At 43.7% G+C, this 22,234-nt stretch overlaps 1 protein-coding gene across 1 annotated transcript in view; it reads right to left on the bottom strand.

Moving 5' to 3' along the window:
- TNS2 (tensin 2) overlaps nt 1-21,651 on the bottom strand; it is a 138,524-nt gene extending 116,873 nt beyond the window's left edge. The window contains exon 1 of the mRNA XM_053370130.1: nt 21,508-21,651. Coding sequence (XP_053226105.1) covers nt 21,508-21,609 — 102 coding nt within the window. The 5' untranslated portion in view covers nt 21,610-21,651. The remainder of the gene's footprint in view (nt 1-21,507) is intronic.
- Nucleotides 21,652-22,234: the final 583 nt, after the last annotated feature.

The raw sequence follows: 22,234 nt of genomic DNA, 5'->3' as shown, positions 1-22,234 counted from the left end.
GTTAGAGAATCAGGAAGGTTTTAAATTAAAACCATTTGAACAAATTAAAGATAAAGTGAATTGGTTGCAATAATATCAAATTAACGAATTATATAAGATGGATAAGAGAAATGGTTTTGCAACAGAAAAAACCAAATTGGAAACGGAGTTGTTAGATACTAATGATAAGAATATGTCTAAAATGTACAGTTTGCTGTTGGAGTGGCATACAAAGGATGAACAAGTTAAATCGGTCATGATTGATTGGGCAAGGGATGTGGGACATAATATAATGATGGAGGACTGGGAGAGGCTATGGAGGAAAGGGGTTAAGTTCACTGCATGTACGATGTTAAAGGAAAATATTATGAAGATGATGTATAGATGGTACTTGACCCCTGTAAAATTAGCAAAGATTTATCACAAAAGTGATGATCTTTGTTGGAACTGTAAAGAAAAAGAAGGTACTTTTTTCCATATGTGGTGGACTGGTCCCAAGGTGAAAGACTTCTGGGAAAAGATTTATAATGAACTGAAAAAAATGTTGAAATATACATTTCTTAAGAAACCAGAGGCCTTTCTCCTTGGAATAACAGGTTTAGAATTGCCCAAGAAAGATGTTAAATTATTTTTGTATGCCACAACGGCCGCTCGAATATTACTTGCTAAAAATTGGAAAATACAAGAACTACCAACAGTGGAAGATTGGCAGATGAAGATGATAGACTTTTCAGAGCTAGCTGACCTGACTGGAAGAATCCGCGACCAGAAAGAAGAGGAGTTTCAAGAGGACTGGAGGAAATTTAAGGACTATTTGAACAAATATTGTAATATAAAAAATTAGAAATTACTTGAAAGAAACAAATAGGCCTAGGACAAATTAAGTTATAATTAAATAAATGGGATTCAGAATGTCAAGAAAAGTGAATAAGATGACTATAATTGGAAATTGTTTTAGTTTAATAATGATATTGGAAAGCTGTTACTTTTAAATTACAAGGAAACTCAGAAGGGAGGGATTTGAGGAAGTCAGAAAAAGGGACACGACAGGGGTGCCCAATCTCTCCATTGCTTTTTATATCGGTCCTGGAGGTTCTGCTGAACATGATTAGAAGGGACCGGTTGGTTAAAGGTATACAGGTCGGAGCCAAACAGTACAAATTGAGAGCATTTGCAGATGATTTAGTACTGACGTTACAGGAGCCAGAATCTAGTACTAAAAGGGTTTTAGAATTAATTCAAGAATTTGGTCAAGTGGCAGGATTTAGACTGAACAAGTCAAAAACTAAGGTTTTAGAGAAAAATTTAACACTGATTGAAAGAGAGAGGTTTCAGAATGAGACAGGTTTAACTGTGGTCAAGAAAGTGAAATATTTGGGGATTAATATGACAGCAAAAAATGGGAACTTATTTAAAGATAATTATGAAAAATGTTGGACGGAAGTGAAAAAAGATTTAGAAATTTGGTCAAATTTGAAGCTTTCCTTGTTGGGTCGAATTGCAGCTATAAAGATGAATGTTTTGCCTAGAATGTTGTTTTTGTTTCAAACATTGCAGATTGTGGACAAAATGGATTGTTTCAAGAAGTGGCAGAAAGATATTTCTAGATTTGTCTGGCAGGGCAAGAAGCCCAGAATAAAATTTAAGATATTAACTGATGCAAAGGAAAGAGGCGGATTTGCCCTGCCAGACTTTAAACTTTACTATGAATCAGCAGCATTCTGCTGGCTAAAAGATTGGCTGCTTCTTGAGAACACAGACATTTTGGATTTAGAAGGTTTTAACAACGTTTTTGGTTGGCATGCATATTTGTGGTACGACAAGGTTAAAGCACATAAAGCATTTAAAAACCATATTGTCAGGAAAGCATTGTTTAATGTTTGGATAAGATACAAAGATTTATTGGAAAATAAAACCCCAAGGTGGTTGTCACCAATGGAAGCGAAGGCTCAGAAAAAGCTCAATATGGAGGCCAAATGGCCGAAATATTGGGAAATTTTGGAACAGGAGGGAGATAGACTAAAACTGCAGAGCTTTGAGAAACTAAAAAACAAAGTGCGAGATTGGCTACACTATTATCAGATAATGGATGCATATAATTTGGACAAGAAAATCGGCTTCCAGGTGGAAAAATCAAAATTAGAAATAGAACTGTTAGAACCCAAAACTAAGATTTTGTCAAAGATGTGTAACTTGCTGTTGAAATGGAATACTCAGGATGAAACGATGAAATCTGCTATGATTAAATGGGCACAAGATGTTGGACATAACATTATGTTTGCTGACTGGGAACAGTTGTGGACCACAGGTATGAAATTCACGGCATGCAATGCCTTAAGAGAGAATATTATGAAAATGATATACAGGTGGTACATGACCCCAGTCAAGCTTGCAAAAATATATCATTTGCCCGACAATAAATGTTGGAAATGTAAAGAAACTGAAGGTACATTCTTTCACCTTTGGTGGACGTGCCCAAGAATTAAGGCTTTCTGGGAAATGATCTACAATGAAATGAAAAAGGTATTTAAATATACTTTTCTGAAGAAACCAGAGGCCTTCCTTCTGGGCATTGTCGGCCAATTGGTGCCAAAGAAGGACAGAACGTTTTTTATGTATGCTACAACAGCAGCAAGAATACTTATTGCAAAGTATTGGAAGACACAAGAACTACCCACTTTGGAAGAATGGCAGATGAAGGTGATGGACTATATGGGATTGGCAGAAATGACTGGCAGAATCCGAGACCAGGGAGAAGAGTCGGTGGAAGAAGATTGGAAGAAATTTAAAGATTATCTACAGAAATATTGTAAAATTAATGAGTGTTAGAATGATGTTGGATTGAAATTAAGTGGTTTCCAGCTGTAATGCTTTAAGAGAGTATGAAAAAAAAGGATTATAAATAGGTAACAATATAATGGTAAGGATTTGCTGAACTAACAATTTGGGATGGAATACAAAAAAGGGAGGTATGAGGAGGTCCGGGAAACAAGTTAAAAGAAAACAAGTAATTGAAAATGTATGTGTTTTTTTTTCTTTTTTTAAAAAAGTTTCTTTATTCTGTATTTTTGTTATTCTGTTTTTTCTTTTTTTATTTTATTGTAATATTATAAAAAATCTTAATAAATATCTTATTAAAAAAAGGATTTGAGGAAGTCAATCAAGATGTTTAAAGAGTTGGATTTGTGAAGAATTAAGTTTGTTATTGTTGTTTATTTGTTTATTGTTCCCCCCCTTTCCCCCTCCCTTCCTCCCCTTTTTTTCTTTTCTTTCTTCTTCTTCTTTTTTTCCTTTTCTGTTTCTGTGTATTCTTCTGCTTTGTGGCTTGTGTTATTATGGTGGAAAAATTTAATAAAAATTTATTAAAACAAAAACAAAAAACATAGTTCTCCCCACTCTCAATAAAATGCTACCTCTTCCTTCACAATACTGAGCTGGTGCCTATGCTGTGATGACGGGCCAGCAGGGCTTTTTTCACCTCTTTGTAGCTTACTGGCAGCTGTTTAGTGGCACGGCTCCCGCTCCTGGCTTTGGCTCCCCCCTAAAAAAAGCTCAAGAACTTGGGGTTGTCCGTCAAAAATAGTGGGAGTTCCTGCACCTCTTTTCTAGAAAAAAAGCACTGCATGCCAGGCGCATGCTTTAAACAGCAAAAATGGGTCTGCTGGGGCCTCTCTCCACCCCACCCCCCATGCTGTCTCATCCTGGCAAGAGGACAGTATTTTGGCTACGCCTATAAAATTCTGTCAAGAAGAGGGAGATTAAACTCTCTGGAGAGGAAAAATTGGAGTGGTCTGGCTGCACTGTCAGTATCATTTATGATTGGTTCGTTGGGTTGATTGACTGGCACAATTAATTAATTAATTAATTAATTAATTAATTGCAGGGATTTTTGTTTTCCATTTTTTAAAGGGCAGCTTTCTTAGGGAACTTTAATCTGTTCTATCCCTTGAAGTAAAAGGGAGGGAAGGTAGGGATGAGAGCAGTCAGGTTTAGGGATGACAGATCTCCACACCCAAAAAGAGGGTATTTTTAATATATAAAAAAGAAGGGCAAGGAAGTGGTAGGGACACATAGAGCCAATGTAGGTTTGGGGGGGTTCTTTACAGGTGCTTCCAGATGACCTGTTTATTGAGTATTCATCCTGATTTATTTGTGGACAGCTTGGATGACTTTGCTTCAAAGCAAGTGTTGCCACACCCTTTCCACTCCAGTTTCCCTGTCACTTTCTGTTAAAAGTCCAGTTTGTGGGGAAGTGGTTGAATCCCACCTGAAAATAGAGGAGACCTGAAGCACCCTTTGTCTCCTCCTACCTCACAGATAAGCATGCCTGCCTGCTGTGTGGCGTGGCAGGAGGAGGTGCCTCGTGTAAAAAGTTGTCTATGCAGCAAACCAACAACAGAACTGCATGCAGCATTCCAGATGTGCCCACACCATAGATATATATAAAGGCATTATAATACCATTCATTTTTTAACCCTTCATTCCTACCAATCCCCAACAATGCATTTGCCTCCCGCTGCCACCACATAAGGAGTTGATGACGCCATTGGGCTATTTATCATGAATCATGACCGAAGATCTCCTGCCTGTTTAGATCTTGCCAGGTCAGCAAACCTTGTTCAACAATCAGCACTTTGTTCCTCCCATTGCTTTAGCAGGGAAACAAATCAGGAAGCCACAGAAGGCTTTCAATAACATTTCATGGACTTTTATGACAAAAACTTTAGAAAAAATAAATTGTGGAGATATATTCTTGAAAGCAATTGAGGCAATTTATTCGAATCAACATGCTATGCTGATAGTGAATAATGCCTCAACAGAAAAATTTAAAATAACTAAGGGGACAAGACAAGGCTGCCTCCTGTCACCATTATTGTTTATATTGGTGTTGGAGGTTCTGGCTAGAAGAAATAGATCTGATGAAGAGATCAAAGGAATAACAGTGGGGCAGAGAGCATATAAACTCAAGGCATTTGCCAGTGATGTGATGACAGGGGTAGAGGAACCTATGGTCAGTGTGCCAAGGGATTTAGAACAAATTTCTGAATTCAGAGAGAAAACAGGTTTCAAACTTAACAAAAATAAAACAAGAATTATGGTGAAAAATATGAATTGCCAGATAAAAAATGATCTACAATTATCAATAGGATTAATGATTGAAAAGAAAATTAAATATTTAGGAGTGTGTTTAACACTGAGAAATATCAATATTTTTAAAGACAATTATGCGAAAGTTTGGAGAGAGGTTAAGAAGAGCCTATAAATTTGGGGAAGAACTTGTCATTTATGGGGAGGATATCTGTGATAAAAATGAATGTGCCACCATGCCAGTGAGCTGGGGCTCCTTCCTGCAGGTAAGCCTATGCAATCTGCTGCAGCAGCTTTGCCTCTGCTCTGCTGCTTGAGCATCTAATAACTTTCTTCCCAACAGTCATTAGGCTAACAAAGTAAAAAACGCAACCCCCCCCGAAAGAGCTATCTTTAGAAAGACCCCAAAACTGTTGAGTTTTTTTATGAAAATGCCAAAAAAACCACACCCACACATGAGGGATGCAACTAGGCTTGTGTTCAAGAGGGAGTTAACTAGAGCAGGACTAATTGCATCCAGGAGCTAGAGATTGAGACTTAATGACTGCCTGACTGACTGACTGACTGTACTGGACTGACTCTTGCCGCTGCCAATTAAATAACCCAGGCCATCTAATCTCCCTCCAAATAAATTAGGATGAATGTGCAATAAATAGGTTGCCAGGAAGCACCCTTAGCTGTGCTATCAGCACTAAATAGCTACCATGCATTGCCAGATTTATGTAAGGGCTCAGTAGACTGAAGCCTTGGGCTTCTAAATCTAGGGGGCCTCCCCAGCCTGCCCACCCCACAATGGGCAGTCCCCTCTCACCCCAAATTGCAAACCCAAGGCTTCATGCGATGGCAGGGCAACTTGGGCCCAGCAGCTATGAGACTCAGGGCCAGCCAGTCCAATTTGAAACTCTGGGGCCCACCTTGAAATTTTTTTGTGGGGCCCCAGTTCATAGCCAAAGTCTGCAAAATCTTAGAGATATAAATCCGTGTGCTAGGTCATTTTCACAAGGTCAGCAAAGCCCTTTAGAAATCAGGCCTGTTATTGAGTTCTGGTGCAAGTTTGTACAGTTCACGTCTGATGAGCTTGAGAAACAAGCAAAAGCCACCTTGCCAAATGTCCACTACGAAACAAGGAGACAAAGAGTGAGGGAACGGCAAAGAAATGGCAGAAGTGCACCTGATGCCTTAGATGCACTATCTTCCAAGAGATAGGTTTAGAATAAAATCCTTTATTCCTATATTAGATGCACTTGAAGCCAATTTAAAAAGAAGAAGTACTGGTTACAGTGATGTTGCACAATTGTTTGCCATTCTTGCTACTTTGACAGCATCTAAGCAAGAAATTAAGCAAGGTGTTGAATTGTTGATGGAAGCATACCCAGAAGATATTGACCTGAAACTTAGTGATGAACTTTTGGACTTTCACCTCTACGTGACACAAAGCCATAGGCTTACAGCAGAGCACTCTCTGTCTCATACAGACCTTTATCAAATTATATACAAGGAAAAAATTCAGATGGCCTTTCCTAATGTGGAAGCAATCTTGCAGCTATTTCTTAGCCTTATGGTCACTAACTGCTCAGGAGAGAGTTTTTCAAGACTCAAAAGAATTAAAAATGAATTAAGGGCCACAATGTCTCAAGTGAGGTTGTCCGCACTGAGCATTCTGTACACTGAAAGTGACAAACTTAGACAAACAAATTTTGATGAAGTTTTCAGATGTCCTTTAGAGGAGAAATTGTGAATTGCAGAATTTTAAATGCCCATCATCATCCTTGGCTTCATTCAGTTTTGTCGTGAGGGTGGGGGGTTGGGAGGGGCCTCACAAGTGGAGTAGCCGAGGGCCACTCGCCATCTAAATCCGGCCCTGCTACCATGTTGTTAGGTTTTCCCTTAGCTTTATTGAATTCAATGGTATTTACTTCTGAGTAGACACGTTAGTGTTAGGTTGTGGGCAAACATATCAGACAACACAGCGATTCTTCCAAAGCTGCTCTTTATTTGTAAGCTGGAACAGAACTGAGGAGCTCAGTCAGCCTGCTTATATAGAGCTCCACTAGAATGCAACAGTAACCATTTTCTGTAACTAGCCAATCACTGAACGTCACTTTCAATCCTTCATTTGCATACAAACTATCCAATCACTGAACGTCACTTTCGATCCTTCATTTGCATAACTATCTACAGTATCCCCCTGCTGGCCCAGGGTGAGAACTTCAGTACATAACAGTTAGGACTGCTGCTTTAGTGGGGAAAGTACCTTTTTTAAGAGGCTGGCAATAAAATTGGCCACAAAGAGGTTATCGTTATCCTAGTGAGTGGAAGTCCAAGGAAGGAAGTGTCCTTGTGCCAAGAGAGGATATTTCATCTGTATTGGGAAATGTGTTTTTAATGCAGCAAGAATGTTTGAGTGTAGGTGTTTGGACTACTGGAAAAAATGAAAAATTATTTATAAATTTATTACATGCATAACCCCCTCCTCAGAGATCCATGTGTCCCCCGCCCCCATTTTATCACCACAAGAATCCTGCAGGGTGAAGTGGCTGAGAGTGACTGACACAGCTCACTCAGTGACCTTTGTGATTGAGTGGGGATGTGAACCCAGCCCTCCCTGGTCTTAAGTCCAGCACCCTGATTAACCACTGGTCCATATTAGCAAATGTCAGTCTTAGGTGAAACAGGTTTTTTCTTTTCTTTTCTCAAATGTAGCTCTGATGGTCCAACACACATTCCTGGCCCTACCGTAATAAAACTCTATCTATCTCAGCAAACAACCTTATTAATTGAGGACCAGGAAGGAACCATGGTCAAGGAAATTCTTAGTTGTATTCGTGAGCTGTGGAGAAGAATGTCTATCCTGTGAACAAGTGCACACAGGAGAGCGGCACAGAAAGCTTCGTATAAAAGACTAAATGTTGCCTTTTGTTTTGCAAATGGTGACTATTGCATGTAATAGCCTGAAAAGGGAATGTTTTCTTTAGAAAGCTTATTGGTCTTGGGACACTGATTGCAATGACCTGAAGTGCTTGACAGGAAGAGAAGAAATTCCTTTGTATATAGCTAACCATGAATCATCATGTATGTTTTTTTAGATTTAATCTTTATTTCTTGTTAGCCCGAAATACCCTCTTTTCCAGGAAGAGCTAAAAACATTGTAAATAATTTATGTAAACCATATAGGAAAGAAGGTGTGAAGGAGGCTGATAAAAACTTAACTAGAAAAAAAAACATGTTAATAGCCCAGGACAATTGGTTGAGCAATAAGAGCCAATGACTTGAAATATTCTCCTGATAGTTCAGAATCTCTCTCGAGGATTTGGAATGAGATACACACCAGAGCTTAATGAGTATGTTAGGATAGAGACAGATGAAGGATTAGTGACTTTACTGCCTTCTGAAGGAAGAGTGAGGCAAACAAATAACAATGCTTTATCAGAAGTAAATAATAATTGCAAGTATATATGTTTAGTACAACAGAGCCTAGGGTTGCCAATCAGAAGGTCGGCAGTTCGAATCCCTGCAACGGGGTGAGCTCCCATTGTTTGGTCCCTGCTCCTGCCAACCTAGCAGTTCGAAAGCACGTCAAAGTGCAAGTAGATAAATAGGTACCGCTCCAGCGGGAAGGTAAACGGCATTTCCGTGTGCTGCTCTGGTTCGCCAGAAGCAGCTTAGTCATGCTGGCCACATAACCCGGAAGCTGTATGCCGTCTCCCTCAGCCAATAAAGCGAGATGAGCACCGCAACCCCAGAGTCGGTGACGATTGGACCTAATGGTCAGGGGTCCCTTTACCTTTACCTTTACTCTGTCATAAAACTCTGCCAGCTGAGGGGAGGTCAAAAGGTGAGCAGGATAGTTTTCCCAGTGGGCCTTGGCCCATCCTTATCCTCCTATACCTCCCATCTATGATGTCAATGCATCTGGACTGGATGTAATACTGATGAGCCGTGGACTTTCCATTTGAAAAACACAAAGTGTCTTGTGTCCCCTTGAAGGCTAAGGGCAGCTCTGAACTCAGTCTTTGGCAGGAAGGAATTCAAACACATGCTGGGATATTTAGGGCCACTTCAGACAACCTGTTCATTCAGTATTCATCCCAAAGATTATGTGGTAGTTAGACTATTCCCAGTCTACACTGAGCCTTTGCTTTCATTTGTTTACAAAGACAATGAGGATTCATCCTGCATTCATCCTGATTTGCTTGTGGAGTCTTCCCATTAATCCTTTGTTCATCCTAGACTTTTTGGTGCATTTTGCCATTTATTTCCTAACCACAAAAAGTTTGTTTGCTTTAAAAATAGGTTTGTCGTGCTAAGTGACAGAGTGCTTTAATCCCTTGAAAATTGTAGAATGAAGACATGATTAATGGGAAGATGTATAAACACCCCGCAAGCAAATCAGAATGAATGTTCATTCTCATATAACAACCCCTACTCACCAACAAATCAAATAAAGACAGGATATAATCTAACCTCCACTCCACATAAATAAACTTTGTGCCAGCAAATCAGGATCAATGCTCAATAAAGACAGGATATAATTTAACCTGCACGCCAAATATGCTTGTGGAAGTAAATCAAGATAAATGCTCAATAAACAGGGCATCTGGAGGAGCCCTGAAATGTCCTATGGCATGATATTTCAGACACTTTTGTTCTAGTGTGCTACTGTTAATTGGGACTATCCCATATTCCCATACTGAAGTGAAACAGCAGTACAGTTATGTACTTAATCCATTCCGGAGGTCCGTTCGTAACCAGAAACCGCTTGTAACATGAGGAGCACTTTCGCTAATGGCGCCTCCCGCTGCTGCCATGCCACCGGAGCGTGATTTCCGCTCGCATCCTGGGGCAAAGTTCACAACAAGGGGCATCTACTTCCGGGTTAGCGGAGCGCGTAACCCGAAGCATTCGTAAGGAGGATGGTACATAACACGAGGTACCACTGTATTAAACCTTTCTGTCAGGGCAAGGTAACAATTACTGCTTTTTACTCAGCACGCTATGGAAGCAACAGGGATCCCCTGTACTTGCATCCTGAGAGGTCTTACGGCACTGGCTAGACCAGGGGTCAGCAAGGTTTATCTTGCCTGGGCTGGTCCCACAGAGATCCCTCTGTGGGCTGGATCACGCCCGCGATTTTTGGCATCTGCACAGATGTGATTTTCGGCACCACGGAAGCGAGTCCCCGTGCCATGCTGTGCCAGTTTAGCACAGCGCCTGAGTGGGCATCTCAGTTCAGGGGCAGCTTGTTCAGGGGGATCAAATGACCCCCGTGGGCCACTTCCGGCCCGTGGGCCTTAGGTTGCTGACCCCTGGCCTAGACTTCTCCTCAGATTATTCCACAGTCTTCTCAGGCAGATCATTCCGCAGCTGGGTGAGCAGGCATCATAGCCTGAATGTGAACCTGAAATGATATTTCTACAATTTTTCATGAGAATGTGAAGAATTTACTTATGTCGTGATTCTTCAACGATATCTCTCCTTCCTTGACTCAACACCGTCTTTCCTTAAGCACCAAACCATTAAAGAGGCCTCACCAACTCTTGTCAAGACACATACAATCTACAAAAAGCCCTTCTATAGCTGCTAAAACTCAGAAGTGCTAAGAAAAAGACCAACATGGCACACAGTTTGAACTTCTGGTTATAAAACCAGAAAAAACGCAGTCGGCTTTAAGACAGGGAACGGAGCCATGGGCAACTGTGGCCTAACAAGCCAGGTAGAAGCGCTGCAGCCAGGTGTGTGAAGGATGAGATGAGGAGGAAGCATGTGGGCACACAGCCTGTTCTCTGCTTGATAACCTATGGTTTGTCAGCCTGTGAGATCTGGGCAAGGGCCGATGCCAAGCAGGGATCTGAAGCTGAGGGCCGGCCCTGCCATTGAGCAGAGTGAGACAGATGCCTCAGGTGCCATATGCTGAGGGGTCAGAACAGACAGAGCGGTGTGTGCCTTGTCTTCTCTGAGGTAGCCCTTGGCCCTCAGGAGCATCAGAGGTGGTGCCCCACCTCCACTGTTGAAGTAAGATTCAACCGCCAGCAGGGTCTGCTTCTGTATGTGGAATGGAGAGAGGAGCCATCTTTTCCTTCGCCTCAGGCAGCCAAATGTTATAGGCTAACCCTGCTAAAGCTCAGTCTCCCCAGACCAAAGGCTAAGCCAAACGCCATCCAGTAAATTTGTGCCTACCCTCAGCAATGTCTAGATTCTAGAACATGAACTGATCCCATGAGGAAAGGTAAAGTGACCACCTCAGGCGGCAGGATCCGAAGCAGATCTTTGTTTTTCTTTTGTTCCTGGAGTGGGTCTTCACTCCCTGTTTCTTCCCGAGTGAGAAGGGGACCACCAAGCTGTGGTTTGCCTCAGGTGCCAAAATGTCCTGGGCTGGCTGGACAAAGACCAGTCACCATCTCTCCACTTAAAGTACCTCAAAGGGCTGTTGTGAGGCTAAAATGGGGAGGGGAGATAACTATATACACCACCCTGAGCTCCTTGGAGGAAAGGTGGGATAGAAATGTAAAGATGAAATAAATAAATAAATAAATAAGAAGTAAGTAAGGGGAAGCAGGGATAGGAAGGAAACATATTGACTGTTGCAGAGTCAGGCCACCAGGTAGGTTTTCCACAAGCAATGAGGAGGAAAGCCAGAAGTGCTGTGGTGGTTTTCATCACCAGGTCCAGGTATACGTAGAAATGCCTAGTTTAGCCCTAAGTCCAGCACTCTGTGCTCCACGCCACACTGACTCGAGGAACAGGACCCTTACCCTTCGGGAATTCAAGCCTTCGACATGCTTGGTATATGTTCCTGTGGGCTTGGAAGGGGCTGGGGCCCCTCGGTGTTCAGAGGGGCCCCTGCACAACTTCAGAAGAATCTTAATCCTCCAGAGAAGGTGTTGCTTCTGACACACACTGTACATTTAAGGCATATTTAAGGCGCATGACTTTGCCCTCCCCCTCCTGAATCCTGGGAACTGAAGTTTGTTTATGGTGCCAAGGATAGTAGCTCTGTAAGGGATAAACTACATTTCCCAGGGTACTTTGGGGAGAGCCACATGTTTGAAATGTGTCAGTGCTCCGTACCTCCTCCCTGGGTAAAGGCCAAGATCCATGGCCAGAGGCTTGTGGGGGGGCCTGGTTCCTTGAACTGAGGAATCAAGGACTGGATGACTCCTAGTTTGGCTGACAGAGACGTCTCACAGCAGGGCAGGCAAATCTTTCGCTTGGTTCACTCACTCCCAGTCAAGGGCTACAGTCCAAGCCGTGCATATTGCAGTTTTTTCCATTGTCTCAGGCAGGGGGTTGCAGCAGCAGTTTGGCGTTTGGGAGGGTTTTTGAGCTGCTCATCACGACTGAATTCCAATAAGAAACAAGGCCTCAGGAATTCCATTTCCAATTTCTCCTTTTCTACTTCAGACAAATGAGACTGGGAAAATGAGTGCAGCAGTCCAGGTCCTGAGAGGCTCCCTTGGAATCAAATTGCGCTCTCTCTCTCTCACACACACACACAGCTTCCCTCTCCATTAGCCCCTTAGTTTGGCTAAGTTAGACCTAATAGTACAGCTTTAAAACCATACAGCTAAGAACAGCAGGAGGAGCCAAAGCTGGCTTCCCAGACGCCTGACATTTACCTTTCCAGAGTTTCTCATTAACACAAGAGACTGAGTTTCCATGCTGGACCAGACCAAGGGTCCATCTACCAGGCATCTTATTTCCCTGGTGGGCCATGAGGGCAACGGAGCCCCCTCACGCTGTTTTCCCTCAGCAACTGGTATTCACTGGCACGCTGCCTCTGCTCTCGGAGGCGTCATAGAGCCATCACAAGTTGTAATCACAGATCACCTCATCCACTATGAAGTTGTCTAATCTTCTTATTACAGACTATGTTAACAGCTGCCTCAGGTCAACAGGTACAGTTGCTGTGGATCATGTGGCTTTGCTTAACTTGCATAACGTATACAGGAGGCCAGATTTTACTGTAGAATTCGGTGACCCTAAAAATATTATTTTTCAGAAAATCATGGGGTTGTATCTAATTAAATCACTGCATGTGCAGAACAACTTCCATGAGCGCAATGGAACTGCCCCTTCCTCTCCTCAGTGTTGGTTGGTAAGGAAAAATTAAAACATAGAAAGGAGAATTCCATGGATGATCCAGGTTTGGAGCAAGTACTCTTTGGTGAGAGAACCCCGGCAGAGATTTAAAATCACAAAACATGCAGCCAAATAAAGCATGGAAATGCAGGCTATTAGACCTTTAAAATATGCGCTTGTGAGTTTCTTCCAAAGTTCTCCTCTTCCTTTAGCATAGAAAAAGACTACATGTTTTGTAGGTTAAAAATGGTTTCATGTGTTCAGAAGACACAGGCAAGCAAAACTTAGGTTAGTCCCAAAATGGTGAAAGTTCCTAAATTGTATAAGAACACGAGGGGGAGAAGGAGGGCAAAGCTCCATTGCGCTTGCAGAAGTTGCTCCATTACGCAATGACTTAGCTGGATTCAGCACAAGAGCGTATCCAGCCCGGGAAGTAACTCACAAGATCCAGGACAGGGGCGGGTACCTTTTTGGCTCCATGGGCCAGATCCTTATCAGGATTGGCATCACAGGTCGAATTTGAGCTGTGGGTGCTGCCCACCTGTCCCTCACATGACAACCTTATGACATCTCATGATTGTAGGAGAAAGAAGAAGGAAACCCATCCTGAACTGAGGTCCACTATTAAATATTCCTAAAAATCTTACACAAAATGTATCCAGTTCTACCCAAAGGAGGCTTCTTTGGCAACTAGACACCTGGTATAACTAGAAAAACAACCGTTCTTTATGTAAGATAAAGGAAGTTGCTTTTGGATGGGTGCACACAATTCTCCAACTTGCAAATGCCCATCATAGTACATGACAGCTGAAGGATTTCAGGTTTGCATTCTTTATAATCAATTAGCTGGAGTATATGTATACACACAGACACACAAGCAATCCTTTTAATTAAATAGGGCTGCCAGTGCAGTTTTTCTGTAAAATAGAGCCTCGGGGTTGACAGGGATGGGAGACTTATGGCCCTTCAGATGTTGCTTGACTACACAGACCTCATCATCCTTGATCACTGGTTATGCTGGCTGAGGCTGATGGGAGTTGGAGTCCAACAATATATGGCTCTCAACCTTTGATGCAAAGGGTTGTTTTTAAAAAAACAACAACAAAAAACTATTCTCCCCTTTTTACTGTTTTTGGTGCACGCACGCACGCGCGCACACACACACACACACACACACACACAGTCCCTCCAGGAATACGACCTCTCATTTCCAGCTTTAGCATCTTGCAAGCACCATTTTGTGAACTGTTTTAAGGCCCGGGACTCCCCTGCCTGCTCCACTCAAGGTGCTTGGCTCCCTTCACTTTCTTGAATCTTGACCCAGCTTAGCCTGTTAGCAAGCAGTCTAGACAGAGGGAGAGCAACCTGCTCTGGTACCCAGAGTGGTGCTCGTCCCAGGGGGCGTGGTGCGTGTCCCCGGGGGCATGTGCGGTGAGTGACGCGTGCCCCGGAGGTGCCGGCCGATCATTTGTCACCCCTCCTTTGGAATGGCACCCGGGTTGGACTGCCCCCCGGCCCCGTCTCGGAATGCCCCTGAGTCTAGACGGGGGTGTTCCGCTAGTCTCTAGGAAAAAACTCTTACAAAATAAAGGTAGTTTCTTGCAGAGAAGCAGCAGAGATAGCATACATAGCAAAATAAAGAGTATTTCAGCAAATGTTTTATTGCTTGGGCTCAGGCAGTCAATAAGAAGGAGGTCTCAAGACTTCTGAAAGTCTCTTAATCAAACAATTTCAAGGTGTCCAAGATGGAACAACACAGTGAGTTTGCAGTGCGCCACACCCTTTAAAGTAGCCCAGCCTCCTCCTTTTCTCCCCTTGGCTGCTCCAGACCAGCAGTAAGAGCCCTTCAGCTGGGGCTGGTGCATACCCTCCAACATCCCAGTGAGGCTAATTGGGACATGACCTTGATGGAGGCCCCATCCCCTCTCACTCCCCCCCCTATGACTGCCCGCTCCCCACCATTGTGGTGGAAGAGGAAGAGGAGGGGGTGGCACACAAGCACAAGGTGAGAGTGTGAGACCAAAAACGTGTGTCAGAGCATGGGAGCCAAAATGGGACACCCCAGGATACACTCAGAAGCCAGGGCAGCTTCTGTAATTCTGGGATGTCCCACTTAAAACAGGACAGTTGTGCGGTATGCTGATGGAGTCCAACATCTGCAGAGAGTCAAAGGCTCCCCACCCCTGCTGCATAAGGGTCCTTTGGTTGATAAAACCAAGTCTGAATGAAATCAAGGTGCAGTTCGCAGCAGAGCAATGACTACACAGGAACATAGGAATTTGCCTAATCTCATTGGTCCTTCAAGCTGAGTGTTGTCTGCACTGACTGACAGCAGCTCTCCAGTGTTTCAGGCAGGGTTGTCTCCCAGTCCTACCTGGAGATGCTGGTGATTGAACCTGGGACTATCTGCCTGTAGAAGAGGTGCTCCGCCACTGAGCTGTGGCCCTTCTTCTGAAGGGAGGTGCCCAGGCTTTCTGCTCCGTGGAGTGGTCTGCCTGATTCCTTTGGGGCCATTAGTAGAGCATGGCACAAATAAAAACAGCTACTCATCTAGACTCTTTGAAAACTTCAAATGTCCCATCTTGATAATGAGGGCATATATTTATTCCCCTGGGTCTTTTTAATTAAAGCAGGAGGCAAGTCATAAATGACATCATATACCAGAACTGAGTAACCACGTCTCTGCTATGTAACCAAAAACCGATTAGCATGAAAAGTCAGAATTCCACAAAGCAGGCAGCAAACAGAGCACGCAAGTCTGGGTGTGTGGGTGACAGAAAGGATTAAAGAGAGGAAATGCCAAATGCACACGCATATCACACTGCTTTGCTAACTACCCAGATAGAGTTCTGGGAACTATAAAATGGTAGTAGCCCATGTCCAGCCGACTCAGGAGAATCATATTACAATGTAAGCAATCCACAAAGTGACGCAGAATTGTCAGGACAAGACAAGATGTTCCATGTGGCATTAGGATGCTTCTCTGTGTCAAAGTCTCCTCCTCTTACTCCATAATGCAAGAGTCCTTCTCCACACAGCGCAGTTAAACCACGGAACTCGTTCACATGGGAGGCCACCAACCTAGATGGCTTTAAGAGAGGATTAGACAAATTCATGGAGGGTAAAGCCATCAACAGCTCCTCACCACAAGGACCATGCTCTGCCTCCACAGTTGGAAGCAGGACTGGAAACTGTCTGAGGGGAGAGGGCTCTTGCGCTCAGGTCCTGCATGGGGGTTTCCCACAGGAACCTGGTTGGCCGCTGTGAGAACAGGATGCTAGACTAGATGGCCCATTGGCTGGATTCAGCAGGACACATTTTATATTCTTATGGCAGGGGCTGATGGGAGTTGGAGTCCAACAACACCACGCTGGGAGAAAGCTGCTTTATGCTATTATGCTCTTCAGTAGCCACAGTGACTGATCCCTACACTGATCTTCTCAAAAACCCTCTTTCCCCTGCCAATCAGCCCCTCCAGAGGCTCCTTCTGTTCCTCATTCACATGGATTAGGCGCCTGTGGGTTGGTTTGTTTTTTCGCCACTTGAGCCAATCTTTCTGAGCTGTGCTCATACCCAACTTGCTGCCCTTGCTCTGTCCAAAAAAATCCCCCCCACCAGAAGTTTTAACCTCAAAAAATGCAAAGAACGTCCTCTGAATTGGACTAAGCCAACAAGCACAGAGGAGCAGAAAGGGAGGAAGGGAGAGAGAGAGAGGGGCTTCTATAGCAAGCAAGATGGGTGGGGAGGGGTGGCAGAGAAAATAACACACATCCAGTTCAGGAAGGGAGGCAAGAAAATGTAGATGCTGAAAGAGAGGCTCTGGTCTGACAAGCCATTTATTTGCCTGCCCTGACAGCAGAATTGCTCTCTCTCTGTATCTTTTGAGGGCAATTTTTTTTTGTATTTAACAGTGTGCAAGCAAAGGTGGGTGGGGAGAAACACTTAATAATAATTTTGAAAAAAAATTGAGTACATTTAAACAAGGTAAACGCTAACCATGGGTGGAATTCAATGTGGCACTATTACAAATATTCCATCTGCACAAGCATGCTGTTGGGGGGGGGGTTTCCTTCTGACTCCACCCCCTGGAGCCAATTTCATGAGTGTGGGGAGAGGCTTCTGCTGACGGGGTTAATTAGGTGACTCTCATCCTACTATTCCAGAAACCTTTCTAAATCCATACATCAGAATCTCACAATATTCCCAACAAAGCACGTGGATTTAGGTTTTCTTGTACTTTGTTGCATCAGCCTATTTTAAAAGAAATTTATCACACTTCTGTCTACCCACTTTGACCTTGAATCATTTTCGTCAGTTTAGCCATGGAAGCTATATGCCAAACTTTAGCCAGTCAGTCATCCAGGGTTGGGGATCAAATTTATTCCAATTATAAGCAATAGCTATACAGGCTGCAGTCAATAAGTAAAGGGCCATTTCTCTACCAACCATTGGTACTATATCTTCAATATAACCAAACAAAATTGCTAGTGGGTCTATTGGTAATACATGTGCCGTACTTGTTTCAATTCATTAAATAACATCAATCCAAAGCTTCCTTATTTGGTCCAGAAAATATGTCAGCACTGAGCATTTTGCATCTCCAGCATAAACTGCTCACTGTTTTATACACACAGGTAAGACATCTTGGTGTTACATGCCTTAAATATCTCTCTGCATACAGTTTAAAGCACACAACACACCCAGCCTGGCAAAATAATCCTGGGAACTGCTGTGTACCCCCCCCCCAGAGCTACAATTCCTAATGCCCTTAGCAAACTACAGTTCCTGGGATTCTTGGGGGTGTGTGTGTGTTTTTAATGCATGATGTGTACGTAGTCCCCCCCCCAGCAACTTCTTACTGGTTCCTTTCCACCCTGCACTGCTTCCAGCTCCAGAACCAGGGGCCAAGAAAGGCTGTTGCCTCTGGGTAGTGGATTTGTGAAGTCATGGAAAGTCAGTAAGTGTTTTTTTCAATCACTTGGGTTTGTTCTACCGCCAGAGAGACAGAAGGTGCTTGTGAGATTTTTCTGCTTCAGGTGATAAAATAAGTTGATCCACCTTATGTACTATACAAAGAGGGGGGGGGGGATTTGCTGCTCTTCCTCAGGCTGGCCTTGGGCTGGACCTGAATAAAAAGGGGTCAGAGAAGCTAGACTTGCAACTGGGCTGCTTGTGCTCAGCAATCTCAGTGGCCTTGTGACCCACCCTTGAGGGAACTCCTGGGATGCCTGCCTGCCTATAAGCCTATTACCAATTACACAGCCTCCCACATTTCACAGCTGAACAGACACTCTTGCCTGCTTGAAAACCTTCCAGTCTCACCTTGAAGACCACTGCTAAGCCCCTGCCTGCCCTCCCCTCTGTTTATTGCCCATCACCAAAGGCTCTTCATTTGCTCGGTAATATAGTGCAATCTCTTCCAGGGGTCTTCTAAAAAATAAGCCCTATTGAGTCTGATGAGCTTTACAGTGCCAGCTAGGGATGGCCAGTGCCTCAATTTTTATTTCTCTCAGTTTCTAATTTTTTTAATCCTAGGTTTAGAAATGTAACAAAGATACATGCAATTAAAAAAAAAAGTCTGGATGGAAATTCATACACATTTTCACACATATTTCTTCTAAGGCCAGATTTGGCCCTTGGGGCTGATAATTTACTCTATTTCTGCATCAAAGTTCAAAATAGCAGAACATTATTTTTTTTAAGACCAAAAATTAAGAATCAAGCCAGAGAAATTTGGTCCCTTTCTCTGCAATTTTTTTAATGAATTGGTTGCGGCATTTGTATTCCACTCAGCTTTTAGTGTATTCTAATCTTACCAGAAGTTGCATACACACAGTGCATCTAAAGCACATTCCCACCAATAAGAATCATGGGAACTGTAGTTTACCACTCAGAGCTACAATTCCCAGCACTCTTAATCGGCACTTCCCAGGATTCTTTTTGAGGGAGGGAGGGAAATATGTTTTAAGTGTGTTGTAAATGTATGGTGTGGGATACTGCCTTGGTCTTACCAGTTTTAATGCTGTGAATTTAATTTTTTAATGTAACTAGTCTTCAATTGCTGTAAAGCACCTCGAAGTCCCTCTTTAGGGCCAAGAGGCAACATATAAACTTTTTGGTTTCATGTATTTATTTATAATTTTAAAACCCCATATTGATACATGTTCAAAACAGCAGCACCAAGCAAACAAAACTGACAGCTATCTACAATTTTAGAGATGAAATGAAATCTCTCCCCCATTCCCTTCCTTGAATTCACCCTGATTCACATATGGCTAAAAGGGAGCATTTGATTTCAGAAGTTCCAGGAGACAATGTTTTCGTAAGAAGATCAGAAGAGCCTGGCTGCTGGGTCAGGCCAAAGGTCCCTCTGGTCCAGCTTCCAGTTCTCACAGTGGCCAGCCAGAGCCCCCAGAGGAAGCCACAAGCTGCACCTGAGTACAAAAGCATTCCCTCCAGATGTGATTCAGAGGCATACTGCCCCCAACAGGGGAGGTGGAACACAGCCCTCATAACTGCAGTGGCACCTTTTCTTTTCTGCCACATCCTTTAATAGAACAGCTCTTCCATTCTGCAGGTACCATTTCTCCCTCTCCCTTAACATCCCTCTGGAAAGTGCCATTTTAGGGTAATTTAGGGGCAAGGGTGGGGCAGCAGAACAGTAGCCACTGGCTGTCAACTGCTGCAAGATGCTCCCCATCACCACACGCAGCAGCAAAAAGTTTTTTGTTTTTAAGGGAAACTGCAATTGCTGCACAGTTACTTCTTAATGGGTCAAGACTGTGCACAGCTAAGGAAAGCTTTGCCCCTGTCATTCCTAAAGGTGTCTGCAATGATCTTTAAAAAGTGTCTTTTGACCAGAAACCTCGTTTCACACACATGGGACACAGTGGCAGATTCAGCTGTTCTCTCAAAGCAAGAGAGCTGTCGCCTCCTGTCAGATGCAGTGAGTGGACCACTATACTGTAATTCTGGGGTGAGTGGGTGGGTTGTGGGGCAGGGTAGGGAGGGATTCTCATACAACCCACTTGTTCCCATTTACCAGTCCTTCTTTTCTTGCACCTCTTCCTTGTGAAGCACTGCCACAGCATGTTAGAATTGGAAGGGGACCCTGCTCAACTGCAGCATCCCTGGCAGAGAGCTGTCCAGGCTTTGCTTGAGCAGCTGTGGAGAGCCCACCCTCACCTCCTGATGCAAGTCTGCTCCACAAACTCTGCTGCTTTCACCCTGTTCTTGAGAGCAAGCCTGCTTCATCTTCTATGTGACAGCCCTTCAGATATTCAAAGACAGTTATCACGCCTCACCTTAATCTGCTCTTTTCCACACTAAAACATATCCAGCTCTTTCAATCATACATCATAGGTTTCCATGCCCCTGTGATCAACATCAACCTCTGGAGGCAATGGACTTTCTGATGTGTGGTGTCCACAACTGAGAATAGTTGTCCAAACAACCCACTCTGAGAAGAGCAGAATACAGAGCTCCCACTTAGCCTCTGGGGATGCCTTTCTAACTATTTATTTGCATGCATACATATTATATATACCATATTTTTCCATGTATAAGACTAGTTTTTACTTTAAAATTATGTGAAGAACTGTGGGTCATCTTATACACTGGGCCATCTCCCCCCTATTTTCTTAAATTGGTGTCCCTAAAAATAGGGGGTGTCTTATACACAGAAAAATACGGTGTGTGTGTGTGTATGCACACAATGTAATTCTAGGCAAGTTTACTCTTGAGCATAAGTCCCATTTATTCCAGCAAGACTTGAGGATTGCAGTCTCAGGCTCAAGTTGGGCCTCTGGAAGTTAAAACTATGTGGGAGAGGGATGAAAACTGACTCTAGTGCACATGCACAAAAACGGCCGGCACATGGACACTAGCACCGATGTGCGCCTTTTCCCTGCCACCCACCCTGCCAGGAACTGCTAAGTGCTTTATTCTAGCAGAAGCACAATCACAGCCATTGTGAGGGTTCAGTCACTCTGACTAAAGCTCTCTTAGGAACTGTTTACTAACACACCCTGATTCAGGAACAGCAAAAAGAGAGAGGCATAAATGAATACAAGAAGCAAGGAGGCAGAAGTAGGGAACGGAATAGACTGCATTGCACAGAGACAAAAGTGTCCCAGCTTCTAGTCTCTATGAAACTTTGGAGATGAATTCATTCCATCCATGCTTCTAGCCAGAAAGTCAAACACAAACACATCTAGACACTCATACATTCACGCCCCTTGCCATCGTATGCCACAAAACAGCCAGCGTCTCTGGCTGAATAATTTTAATGAGATGACGCAGCCTGTAATTCCATGCTTGCCTGTGCAGAGAGAGAGAAAGAGAGAGAGTTAGGTAACACACCTTGGTCAACTGCATTCTTGTGGCGCTTCTTGGGCTCCCTTTCCCCCGGGGTGCAGAGCAGCAATCCGTTCCCCAACAATCGGACCCTCCTTCCCAGCCCATACGATCCCTTCTGCTTCCTCTCTCTCTTTCTCTGGCAAAAGTTGTGGGTATTTCCCCCCCCTTCTCTGGATCTTTGGAACTGCCTTGCCTTACAAACTCCTCCTCCCTGTCCCACTCTTTCCACCCCCTTGCTCTCCATCTCTCTCTCCCTCTCCCTCTCCCTCTCTCTCTCTCTCTCTCTCTCTCTCTCTCTCTCTCACACACACACACACACACACACACAGTCTTAATAATATTTAGCTCAGTGCCAGAGCAAACTTAGCCATGCCACATGAAGCTGTGTGAGTTTGCAAAACTGGGCCTTAAACAGGTGGCAAAGTGGAGCCCCCTGAGATGTAGGTAGATTAGTATGCCGTGTGTGTGTGTGTGTGTGTGTGTGCACATACAGAGAAGAAGGTCATAACCTTTTCATGGAATAACACGGAGAGGGAAACGCAGGGGGAGATGACATATTGTTGGAAATGGGGAGGATGCCTTGTCAGAACACATGCACTCCAAAGAGCGTAACGGGATAATTGGAAACATATTATCCCCTGGAAAATCCCTCCAGAGCAGCTTTGGAGTAACAAAGAGACATGTGTACCATTCAGCCAGATCTGTATCCTGTTTCCTTCCAGCTTTTGGT

The sequence above is a fragment of the Podarcis raffonei genome, chromosome 2 (assembly GCF_027172205.1).
Source record: "Podarcis raffonei isolate rPodRaf1 chromosome 2, rPodRaf1.pri, whole genome shotgun sequence".
In the NCBI taxonomy this organism is placed as follows: domain Eukaryota; kingdom Metazoa; phylum Chordata; class Lepidosauria; order Squamata; family Lacertidae; genus Podarcis; species Podarcis raffonei.
Note: the sequence above shows the minus strand (reverse complement) of the source record. Positions and strands in the feature narration are given on the sequence as shown.